Below are 13,061 nucleotides of genomic sequence, written 5' to 3' on the forward strand. Positions count from 1 at the left end.
TTTGTAAAGATTGACGTCAAAGTGATAATGAAATGAGGAAAAATCAAATAGACACCATCCAGCCTAATTGCATATTAGGGAAGAAAAAAAATCATACAAAAACCTCCCAAAATAACCTCCTCCTCAAAATAATACAAGATCTGCCTAAGAAGCCTGTCATAAAACTCTAGTGATGAAACAGAAAACAGCAGCAGTGGCCTAGCAAACCACCAAGTCCTCAGATACCATTCTTGCTATTTGCTACATGGAAATATAGGCATCTCCTAGCCAATAAAAGCTTGGGCCACTGCCGCTGCATTGCCATCATTGCACAATTTCCCAGCTTTAACTCAATCCTGTCGATCCTCCAGCGTAGCGATGTATTTGTGCTTGATATTATGTAGAAAAATACAATCTGGCACGTATTCAACCACTGGTACGCTCCCATCATGCTCTTCTAGGTCTGAATCCAGAAGGTACCATCTCTGGTCTGGTTCTTTATCGTGATTCCAATGCACCAATGTAAGACATTTACAGCTCCAATCCGTGAATGGTCGCACAGCAGGTAGGATGAATAGAGCCACACAGCTTATGGATGCGTCGATATTCTATAGGACACGATATGACTGGTGCGGAAACGTCAGTAGCCATCAGAAGCCCTGGAAAATGATGTCCAAACCGCTAGACAGTTATTCCTGGATAAAACACTGCAGAGTTTCTAGGGCACAACTTGACCGTCCAGAGTGTCACCTTTTCTGTAAGGCGGGTGCATGATAAGACTGATGTCTCTCTCTATACCTCCTCATTCGCTCTGACCTGGAGTGCAGTTTGTTAAAAAGCTCATGGAATTTGCATTGTGAAAATAAGGTTTCCAGAAATCCTTCTAAAAAAACATAGGCAAGTCTCCGGTTTAGTTGGGTGTGCTGAAACATTTCAAAGACCCGAAGGATTCCCTTTCTAGTTGTTTCTGCCCCAATTATGTGCTTCAGTTCATCTAAGGGAGAAAAAATATTATTCATGAGATGTCACGGCATAATGAAGTATGCTCAGAAACACACAGTACTGCTGCTGCCAGTCCATACAAATACATATAATGATGTCATCATGTAGCAAAGAGCACCAAGAATCATCAGATGAAATGGCCGTCAAACTCCTAGGTGCATACAGGCAGAATATACAAAAAACATAAAGCTGGCCATACCATTCAAAAAGCGGTAGGCCAAACGGCTTGTTCGGCTGACAGCTAGTCATCCGACACCCCCATGAACGCGCAGACTCACGGTCTCTTTTGGCAGGAATCCCATATAACCGATTAGAGGGTCAGTAATTGGCAGGTTCGGCTGACGTTTATCTGATGTGTATGACCAGCCTAGTTGTGATAGATTTGCTTTTCTATTCTGCCGGCATTTACCTTAATCAAGGTCCCCAGCTGCCTCCTGCTGTGACGGCACACCACCGTGGCAATGACATGAGCATGGCAGCCACATACCGGCCCAATTTAATGAAGTGTGGATGACACATTACTGCAGTGGACAGTGACTGGCCGCTGTGGCCAAAAGGGCTTGCCTGGGGAGAGCACATCATTGTTGGAATCTGGTTATGGGTTGAGCTGGCATGACCGTGTACAAGGCATCAAGTATAATACAGATTTTCTTCTTACTGTTTTTAAGGCTGAAAAACACACACTAAGGCCTTATTCACACAATTTCCATCAGTGATTGGGAGCCAAAACCAGGAATGGAGACTACACAGAGAAAAGGTATAAGGGAAAGATCTGCTCCTGTTCTGTGTTTAGAGACGCACCTGGTTTTGGCTCAAAACCATGATGGAAATCACTGACCAAACACTGACTGTGTGAATGAGGCGATAATTCACACGACACCATCTGCACCACGAGTTGATTTTGTGGCGCATGGAGCATCTGGCACTTCTTCTTTGATGCTTCTTTAAAACAAGGATATATTAAGAAATTACAAACATGTTCATACCTAGACTTACTATCCAGACAAAACTCCTCTCACTATGGGACCCACAATTTCAGACTTGGGTGGGGGGCGGTCTGTGCCAGTGGGGTAGCATTACTGTATAACTGTAGACCTTGTGAGCCAGTTAGCTCAGTCTGGGAGACAGCTAATATTTTTTAGCTGCCGGGCATAAATACATCTTGAATATTAGTAGAAAATGTCAGTGCTAAGTTTCTACCACCTGACACCTGGGATTTGCCCTGCTATGGCCTACAAATTGCAGAATGGACAACCCTCCCGGTTCCAACCATTACACCTCCCCAGATCAGATCTGATCCGAGTACATGTCCTTTGAGTTCTATGTAGTTTGCCGGATGTATGTTCTTTTTATGCCTTTTTATAATGAGAAACATGGTGGTGCAGAATTTTGTTCAGCCCAAGCACCTGGATCCACTGATCAAATCTTCTCACAAGATCCGCTCCAATAAATGTGCCCATAGATTGCTGTGCATCTAAAATCAATCTTTTGCTCGTAGCTCTGCTGATGAAGAAAATCGTTCTGCCCTACGCTTCGTTTGCACGCATTACTTAAAGCCGCGGCTTACATTACCTGGCATAATTTCCAGCAGCTTTGTTTTTGCAGATACTCTAGTACGCATTCGTATACTTCTGTCTCTGCGAGGCGCAGTCTCCGCCAATATCCCATTAGGCCAAAACGAGTCTCTGCAATCAATGTTTCGATTAGATGAATCTAAGATTCTAGTTCTAAGAATGTTTACAGAATGAGAAGTAAGAAAGACTTTCCACCCTTCAAGTTCTTTACTTAAAGTGTACCCACATTTTTGAATATATTTTAAATGCCATAAAACGGATTTTGAAATATATTTCACTTTTTTAACGTTTACTTTATGAAATCGGCACCTTTAGTTCAGGTGTCTATAACCCTTTGGAATCCGTACACTTCTACACGGCTGACAAGTCAGCGGTGTATGGATTCCACACTGGAGTGATGCACAGGCAGAAGCACACATTGCTGCAACAGGCTTAGGCTACATGAACATGACCGCGCCGTGTTTTGCGGTCCGCATGCGCAAAACGGACAAGAATAGGACATGTTCTGAAGGGTGAAATGACGGGGGAGTGGTGCGATCACTACTCCCCGTAATTGCTCCCGCTCCATACACCTGACACCTGGGATTTGCCCTGCTATGGCCTACAAATTGCAGAATGGACAACACTCCCGGTTCCAACCATTACACCTCCCCAGATCTGAGCCGAGTACATGGAATGTGATTCGTTACGAAGTAATTTGTAACAAATTGAATTTCTTACCAAAGTTTGGCGAAGCAGTCAAATTTAATTTCTGAAAACTTTGCTCATCACTAGTCAAAAGTGTACATTGACCCTCATGTTCATGTTTATAAAGGATGCTTATTAGCAATAGATCAATGCACAGGCATGTGGAGGTGCCATCCATGTCTACAGTGTGGATAAGTAGTATTCACCCCACCGATTTCCACTGTACTCCCGTTCTGATGCTTCCCGTGTCTCCAGGCGTCTCTATTTCCCGATCCCTCTTGACATGCAAATCAGCCAATCACTGTATGATGCAGGTCCGGCACCTGAGGGGTTAATTGTGCGGATCACAGCCCCCTGTAAGAGATCGGGTGCTGCCAGGCAGCAGGGGGCAGTCATGTACACAGTTTGTAGGATATTCTAACTTGAAGCGTCCCCATCACTATGGGAACGCCTCTGTGTTAGAATATACTGTCGGATCTGAGTTTCACGATCTAACTCAAATCCGATGGTATATTCTAACAGAGGCGTTCCCATGGTGATGGGGACGCTTCAAGTTAAAATATACCATCGGATTGGAGAAAACTCCGATCCGATGGTATAATAGGGACTCCTGACTTTACATTGAAAGTCAATGGGGGACGGATCCGTTTGCAATTGCACCATATTACGTCAACGTCAAACGGATCCGTCCCCATTGACTTGCATTGTAAGTCAGGACGGATCCGTTTGGCTCCGCACGGCCAGGCGGACACCAACGACAACGACTTTTTTCTTCATGTCCGTGGATCCTCCAAAAATCAAGGAAGACCCATGGAAGAAAAAACGGACACGGATCACGGACCCCGTTTTTGCGGACCGCAAAAAAAAAACGGTCATGTGCATGAGGCCTAAGGGTGCAGCCACACAATGTGGAATTGCTGTGGATTTTGTTGTGGACTCGCCCTGGATTTCACTCGATTCAATGCAAAGGGCAAATTTTGCTGTGGATCTGTACCTCAAGTCAATTTACACAGATTTTTTTTCATAGCGTGTGGATGACATTTCTTAAAATCTCATCCATTTTGCTGGCACTGTAGAACACAGCGGTTTGTTGCACGCAAATCCTGGGTGGCAAATTGGCAGCATATACCGTATGTCCCGTGTGGACGTACCCCAAGTCTACATTTACAAATGGCTTACCTGAAATGCTTGACATAATCAGCTACTTGGTCAGGTGATGTCATGGACTCTACATGATCAACTATTTTTCTGGTGATCAAAAGAAAAGAAAAAAAAAGGAATCAGCGTGTCCACTCATGGCATCCATTCTTGTTTCAGGAGGGCTGTCCCCTACAGTATGCCCCAGGCATTTACCTATTAATTGTGTCTCCATATGTGGCTCTAATGAGCTGCTGGAGAAGGCTGGTGATTTGTCTTCTTAACCACTGATTTCTTTCCTTCAGGTCAAAGACTTCATCCATGAGCAGAAGCATCACACGAAGAGGGATATTGTCATCAACCTAACAAAAGAAGATTTATGTGATGTCTCAGTCAAGACGTACAACGCTTTCTGTCAATAGCTGGCCTTCTAACACAAGAAATTACACGGGAAACATGTTTTTCATGTAAAGAAATAACCAATAAATCAGAAATTATGGAAAGGTCTTTCCAGCAGTTTGCTTTTGTGGCAGTATAGATTCTGTATGCATTGTCCTGGGTGGTCGTCATTAAGGATACTGACCAATCGGGCAGAAATACAGGCCCCAATTTATCAAAACTGTTGTGTACTACAGTTACAAGAAAAAGTATGTGAACCCTTTGGAATGATATGGATTTCTGCACAAATTGATCATAAAATGTGATCTGATCTTCATCTAAGTCACAACAATAGACAATCACAGTCTGCTTAAACTAATAACACACAAAGAATTAAATGTTACCATGTTTTTATTGAACACACCATGTAAACATTCACAGTGCAGGTGGAAAAAGTATGTGAACCCTTGGACTTAAAAACTGATTGAACCTCCATTGGCAGCAATAACTTCAACCAAACGTTTCCTTTAGTTGCAGATCAGACGTGCACAACGGTCAGGAGTAATTCTTGACCATTCCTCTTTACAGAACGGTTTCAGTTCAGCAATATTCTTGGGATGTCTGGTGTGAATCGCTTTCTTGAGGTCATGCCACAGCATCTCAATCGGGTTGAGGTCAGGACTCTGACTGGGCCACTCCAGAAGGCGTATTTTCTTCTGTTTAAGCCATTCTGTTGTTGATTTACTTCTATGCTTTGGGTCGTTGTCCTGTTGCAACACCCATCTTCTGTTGAGCTTCAGCTAGTGGACAGATGCCCTTAAGTTCTCCTGCAAAATGTCTTGATAAACTTGGGAATTCATTTTTCCTTCGAGGATAGCAATCCGTCCAGGCCCTGACGCAGCAAAGCAGCCAGAAACCATGATGCCCCCAGCACCATACTTCACAGTTGGGATGAGGTTTTGATGTTGGTGTGCTGTGCCTCTTTTTCTTCACACAGTGTTGTGTGTTTCTTCCAAACAACTCAACTTTGGTTTCATCTGTCCACAGAATATTTTGCCAGTACTGCTGTGGAACATCCAGGTGCTATTGTGCAAACTGTAAACGTGCAGCAATGTTTTTTTTGGACAGCAGTGGCTTCCTCTGTGGTATCCTTCCATGAAATCTATTCTTGTTTAGTGTTTTAGGTATTGTAGATTCGCTACAGGGATGTTAGCATATGCCAGAGACTTTTGTAAGTCTTTAGCTGACACTCTAGGATTCTTCTTCACCTCATTGAGAAGTCTGCGCTGTGCTCTTGCAGTCATCTTTACAGGACAGCCACTCCTAGGGAGAGTAGCAGCAGTGCTGAACTTTCTCCATTTATAGACAATTTGTCTTACCGTGGACTGATGAACAGCAAGGCTTTTGGAGATACTTTTATAACCCTTTCCAGCTTTATGCAAGTCAACAATTCTTAATCGTAGGTCTTCTGAGAGCTCTTTTGTGCGAAGCATCATTCTCATCAGGCAATGCTTCTTGTGAAAAGCAAACCCAGAACTGGTGTGTGTTTTTTATAGGGCAGGGCAGCTGTAACCAACACCTCCAATCTCATCTCATTGATTGGACTCCAGTTGGCTGACACCTCACTCCAATTAGCTCTTGGAGATGTCATTAGTCTAGGGGTTCACATACTTTTCCACCTGCACTGTGAATGTTTAGATGGTGTGTTCAATAAAAACATGGTAACATTTAATTCTTTGTGTGTTATTAGTTTAAGCAGACTGTGATTGTCTATTGTTGTGACTTAGATGAAGATCAGATCACATTTTATGACCAATTTGTGCAGAAATCCATATCATTCGAAAGGGTTCCCATACTTTTTCTTGCAACTGTATATCGGTGTTGATAGAGCCTGCACTGCTGGAGGAGTACTGTAATTTAAATTAAATACCTCCTCCGGCCATTCGTGCCCAAAGACTGAAATCTTTTTCAGCTGGTATTTAGTGCACAACTCAGTATTTACCAGTTTCTGGTGTAAATAACGATAACTGTGCCAGGGTAAGTGGCCTCGCCATCACCACGCCCTCTTTATAGAAACTGGCGAGGGCAGCATACAAATGCCAGCTGCAATTAAAAAAGTCGCAATAGCATTTAAAAAGTTACAAAACCAGGTTTTGTGACTTTCTAACGCCAGAAAACTGCGTAGAAGGAATGATCAATTCCCCACATAGTGCGGCTATTACATTTATAAGAATACTTCTATAACCCTGGCCTGGAAACTAAACAAGACTTCTACAACACTGGAATCAACCCTGCAGTTTTTTTTTTCCTTCTGATGAACGTCGTAATGGACCCAAAAAGAAGGAAAAGTATTGGACCCTTTCCTTCTCTCTTGTATCCACTTCTGTGTTCGGCTCAAGGGCTGCAGGTGCAGTTCTAGCCCAGAAGATGTTAACCGGGTTCCTGGATTTCATGCTAACTCCTAAAGGGTTATATATAAAATAATTTCATTTTTCTCGTCCAGAAACAGCACCACTCTTGCCAATGTGCTGCGACTGGCACTGCAGCGCATCCTTATTTGAAAACAAGATTTAAAAGCTATGGACTCCTTCATTGCAATTTTATATAATTGCATTTTACTCATTTTGGGCTAAAAATCATTTTTTTAATTGGTCTTCATTAAAATATTCTTGGCAGTTTTTTGTGACACATGCTGTTAAAACTCAGTCTATTTGCAGACCAAAGAAGAAATGATTTTTAGCCCAAAAGGAGTAAAATGTAATCCCCCCAAAGTTGTCCATCCTTAGCCTTTAACCTGTCAAAGGGCTCAGTTATTTTGAATTATATTACTCAATATTTAAAGAAGGTTATTTTATTATTATTTACAAGAGCCCATTCACATACAGCAGGGAAAAAAAAAAAAAATCTGTGCAGATTTTAGGGCGCGCTGAAGATTTTCAAATTTGCAACAGATTTTTGTAGTGAACGTCTACTTTTACAATGCAACGGATGAAATCCATGGCAAAAATCTGTATGAAAATTTCTGACATGTCTGAGCTTTCTCGTTCCATATCTTTTCCTGAATTGCATGAATAAGGCTTTGTTCATCTCTGCCACAAAGCTGTATGGGAGATCCAAACAGCACCTTATGGGGGTTTGGTTTAGGTTTCCATTGTTCTGACAACAAGAATAAAATTCCATTCTGTATTCTTGCTGTAAAAAAATGGATGTAACTGAACGGATCTCCACAACATGAGACACGACTGGGAAACCATCTTTGTGTATATAGGTCGGACTAATATCTTACAAGAGATCAGTTGCAGCTTTTTTTTTTCTAGCGGGAGAAAAAGTTCCACAGCATATTGGTGAAAGAATCTCCAAAATTTCAAGGAATTGTGGCAGTTAAGTGTGCCTAGAAGACAATGTCTGAAGACAAGATGGGAGCTTTGCTAGTACTAAGTGAAGCACTTGATCATTTTACAGCCATGACGAACAATCCAAAGTGCTTTAATACAAAGGCATTTATCAATGTGATGGTAACACGGGCATGTTCGGGAAGACACCATGGAATGCTTTGATGTGACATATATAAAAATCACAGTGGAAGACAGGTGCAGATTTATGACTATGACCAATTCCCATATAATTACCAATAATCTTTGCAAGTTCAAGACAAAGAAAAAAAAAAATATCCATCCCATTTGGAAAAAACCCTGTAGGTACCGGTATGTTTTATGAATTATTCTGAGAAAAAGACATCAATAGCAGCCTGGACGTGTGTGAGCACAAACCGTACTTATACTAAAGAAGTAAATTCTGTAATTTCACTATTCAACCCACAGAACATTAAAGGGGTTGTCTATTCTCGCAGTTACTAAAGTGAGATGAGACATATGATATCAACACTGCAGGACTGGCAGAACTGGAATGGCGGAGGCATTTAAAGGTGTACTCGCTATTCTTGGTCAGCGTGCACGACTGCTCTCTGTTCACTGCAGGGGTCTTGTAATGGAGATATGGGGACCTGCACCTACGTGACGCTGATGGCATATCCTAGCAATGCCATCAAAATCCCACACGAGAATACCCCTTTAAAATCTCATCCACTTTTTGGATGTAATAAACTCTAGCAAAATCTGAATGCAAAATCAATGGGAAGGGGGCGATATATTGAGGAATGTTCACCTCAATCATTCACATGGGGTGGTTATCCTACCCATGTGAACCCCCTGAACACCAACTAGGTAAACAGTGCAAGCTGATTAATTCCTCAATATATCTTTATCAATTATAAATTAAAGTTGTAAATGTATTCAAAGTTAAAAAATAAATGTTTGACTGACTGTAACTACCACTAGGGGGCGCTGACTGTATACTACTCTTGCACTGCACTCAATAGTAACACATTATGAATTATTACCAAATAATATCTTTTGACTCCATTTTAGGGCTCATGCACACAAACGTATTTTCCTACAGTGTCCGTTCCGGGGTTTTTTCGGCGCGTATATGGAACCGTTAATTTCAATGGGTCCGCAAAAAAAAACGGAAGCGACTGTGTATATTCCGTTTCAGTATGTTCATTCCGCAAAAAATAGAACATGTCCTATTACTGTCCACATTACGGACAAGGACTGTTCTATTAGGGGCCAGTTGTTCCGTTCCGCAAAATACGGAATGCACACGAAAGTCATCCGTATTTTTTGCGGACCACAAAATACATACGGTCGTGTGCATGAGCCCTTATGCAGAGAATTTTGAGCACTGCATAAGAAAAAAGTTCTAACTGCTATAAATCTATACACACAGAAGGTTGGATGACGCGGTAAAAGGTGAACATTTGCCGTGTTTACACACTGGGTTTTTTTTGCCTCTAGAGCACGGAAAAAACACTCAAAATATGACTACATCTGCATCAAATTCACAGAAATTCTGCAGCAAAATCAAGGCAGATTTCACCCTATACACAGAAAAGATTAAAACCTGTGGCTTTTCTGAAACCTGAGCATGAGGCAGATGTTAAAGTCTGCAGTATGCTCATTTTTCAGCAGATGTAGATGGGGTTTTGAAAACTTCCTAAACATGTACTTTACTGTAAATGTCTGAGAATTTGAGGAGTGGAATACGCATGGTGAATCTGAACTCAGTCCTACTAATGTAAACTTCTAAATAGTAGGAAGGAAAAAAAGGAAATTCAGCTATGCTTTTACTCTCCCTCCCTCTCTCTCTAATAAATATATATATATATATATATATATATATATATATATATATATATATATATATCCTAAAATCTATATCGCAATATAATTTGAAGCATGTGCGATATAACGATATATCGCGATATATTATTTTCTTCTGTATGTATACAAATTACATGGCCATCATCATCCATGTCCCCCAGCCAGCGCCATCAGCCCTATCCCATTGCCATTTACCATCATCCATGTCCCCAAGCCAGCCCCATCAGCCCCACGCCATCATCATCATGTCCCCCAGCCAGCGCCATCAGCCCCATGCCATTGCCACCATCATGTCCCACAGCCAGTGCCATTGCCACCATCATCATGTCCCCCAGCCAGCGCCATCAGCCCCACGCCATTGCCACCATCATCATGTCCCCCAGCCAGCGCCATCAGCCCAGTGCCATTGCCACCATCATCATGTCCCCAAGCCAGCGCCATCAGCCCAGTGCCATTGCCACCATCATGTCCCCAAGCCAACCCCATCAGCCCAGTGCCATTGCCACCATCATCATGTCCCCCAGCCAGCACCATCAGACCCATCCCATTGCCATTTACCATCATCCATGGCCCCATCAGCCCCACGCCATTACCACTATCATCATTTCCCCCAGCCAGCGCCATCAGCCCCATGCCATTGCCACCAGCATCATGTCCCCCAGCCAGTGCCATTGCCACCATCATCATGTCCCCCAGCCAGTGCCATCAGCTCCATGCCATTGCCACCATCATCATGCCCCCCAGCCAGTGCCATTGTCACCATCATCATGTCCCCCAGCCAGCGCCATCAGCTCCATGCCCCAGTGCAGCTCATTCTTCCCATCTTCTCAGCTAAAAGGCAAAAAACAGCAAAGCGCACACCTTGCCTCTAGATAAAATTATCCACTGCAGAATTGTGTTCGATACCACATCAACAAATAAAAACCACTGCCTGAAGACTTAAGACGCAGCTAAAAGCAAAAGAACAAAATGAGTTTATGTCAGAAAAGAACTACTTGCAGTTCAAACGGTTCTAGCGGCAGCGATATAGAGTACAAACGTACCCCACAGAAACCAATTTCACAATGTATATTTGTAGAGAGGCGACTCTGTACCGTACTCACATTATCATCTAGTTGCGCAGACACTCTGCAATGTTCAGGATCAGAATCAGGTTTTGGTACAAGCATTGGAGGCTAAAGAAAAGAAGAAAATAGGTAAATGTTAAAAATGTTCATGGCTTTAAGTAGCTAGAATTTTATCATTTAGAGGGATTGTACCATTAATATAAATGTATCCCCCTCCCCGACAGATATCACTGTTATATCACTTTCCCCAAATATCACCATTTATCAAATCTGCCTTAGGGCTCATGCACACACGGATCATCAAAAAATACAGATGACGTCCGTGTGAACAGCTGGTCCCTGATAGAACAGTCCTATCCTTGTCCGTAATGCAGACATGTTCTATTTTTTTGCATTACGGATAGGGATGAGCGAACCCGAACAGTATAGAATTTTGGGGTGTTCGTGACACGGACCCGAACATTTACGTAAAAGTCCGGGTTCGGTGCTTTCTGAAAGGCTGCAAAGCAGCCAATCAACAAGCGTCATACTACTTGCCCCAAGAGGCCATCACAGCCATGACTACTATTGGCATGGCTGTGATTGGCCAGTGCAGCATGTGACCCAGCCTCTATTTAAAGAGGACCTTTCACTAGAATAAAACATCTAAACTAACTATACAGACGTGTAGAGCGGCGCCCAGGGATCCCCCTGCACTTACTGTTATACCTGGGCGCCGCTCCGTTCTCCCGGTATAGCCTCCGGTATCTTCACGTTAGGCTCCACCCAGGGGAACCTGCCGGCGTCTCATTCTCCCATGCTGTAGCGCTGGCCAATCGCAGCGCTCAGCTCATAGCCTGAGAGGCTTTTTTTTCTCTCAGGCTATGATCTGGGCGCCGCTCTACATGTCTGTATTGTTAGTTTAGATGTTTTATTCTAGTGAAAGATCCTCTTTAAGCTGGAGTCACGTAGCGCCGCACGTCACTCTGCTCTGATCAGTGTAGGGAGAGGTTGCAGCTGCTGCTGTTAGGGTGAGATTAGGCAGGGATTTACTCATCAAAAACACTTACTGAAGTGATCGATGTACAGCTGTGTATCATTCAACTTCTGCTAGTTAATTGCTCACTGTTTTAAGGCTGCCCAGAGCGTTTTTCTGTCACTTTTTTCTGGGGTGATCGGCGGCCATTTCGTGTCTTGTGGTGCGCCAGCACAAGCTGCCACCAAGTCCATTTAACCATCAATAGTGTGTTTTGTTTTTTTTGCTATATCCTACATCAGGGGCTTGGCTGTGCTTGCTATTTTATTGAGGGGTGAAATACAATTGCCAAAATAGCAGTACCCTAAATCTGGTGTTTCAGCTGTGGCTAGCCAATTGTAATACTGTCTGCTGTCTGGCAAAGGATATCTTTTTTTCTGGGTTGAAATACAATTCCCAAATTAGCAATTCCCTAAATCAGTGGTTTCTGCTGTAGCAGGCCAAGTTTAAATCTATCCATAAAAGGGTATATTACATTGAAGGTGCTGATAGGGTCATTCTCCATAACGTCACACGCTATGGTGCATCTCTAAGTGTAATTCTGTACGTGAAGGGATACCTGTCATCCATCCAGGGCCTAAATATTCTAGCCCTCCAATTTATATTCAGCTAAATCCGAGGTTACTGCTGTGGCTGGTCAAGTAAATTAGTGTCCGTCTAAGCACCGTTTTTGTTCTGGGTTGAAATACAATTCCCAAATTAGCAATTCCCTAAATCAGTGGTTTCAGCTGTGCCTGTATTAGTGTAATACGGTACCTAAATAGATAGCCAGATAGTGTTAGGTGCCTGTAAAAAAAGGCCTGAATTTTAATTCAATACATTGGGCCAAATAATTTTTTTCTTATTGTGGTGAACGGTAACAATGAGGAAAACATCTAGTAAGGGACGCGGACATGGTCATGGTGGTGTTAGTGGACCCTCTGGTGCTGGGAGAGGACGTGGCCGTTCTGCCACAGCCACACGTCCTAGTGTACCAACTACCTCAGGTCCCAGTAGACGC

The 13,061-nt window shown here is 42.9% G+C and overlaps 1 protein-coding gene across 1 annotated transcript in view; it reads right to left on the reverse strand.

Annotated features, from left to right (window-relative positions):
- Positions 1–684: 684 nt before the first annotated feature.
- SNX13 (sorting nexin 13) overlaps positions 685–13,061 on the reverse strand; it is a 157,571-nt gene continuing 145,194 nt past the window's right edge. Inside the window, 5 exon segments of the mRNA XM_040433682.1 lie at positions 685–973; positions 2,554–2,666; positions 4,422–4,490; positions 4,596–4,741; positions 11,083–11,154. Of these exon segments, the coding sequence (XP_040289616.1) occupies positions 726–973; positions 2,554–2,666; positions 4,422–4,490; positions 4,596–4,741; positions 11,083–11,154 (648 nt within the window). The 3' untranslated portion in view covers positions 685–725.

This window comes from Bufo bufo, chromosome 5, assembly GCF_905171765.1.
Source record: "Bufo bufo chromosome 5, aBufBuf1.1, whole genome shotgun sequence".
Taxonomy (NCBI): domain Eukaryota; kingdom Metazoa; phylum Chordata; class Amphibia; order Anura; family Bufonidae; genus Bufo; species Bufo bufo.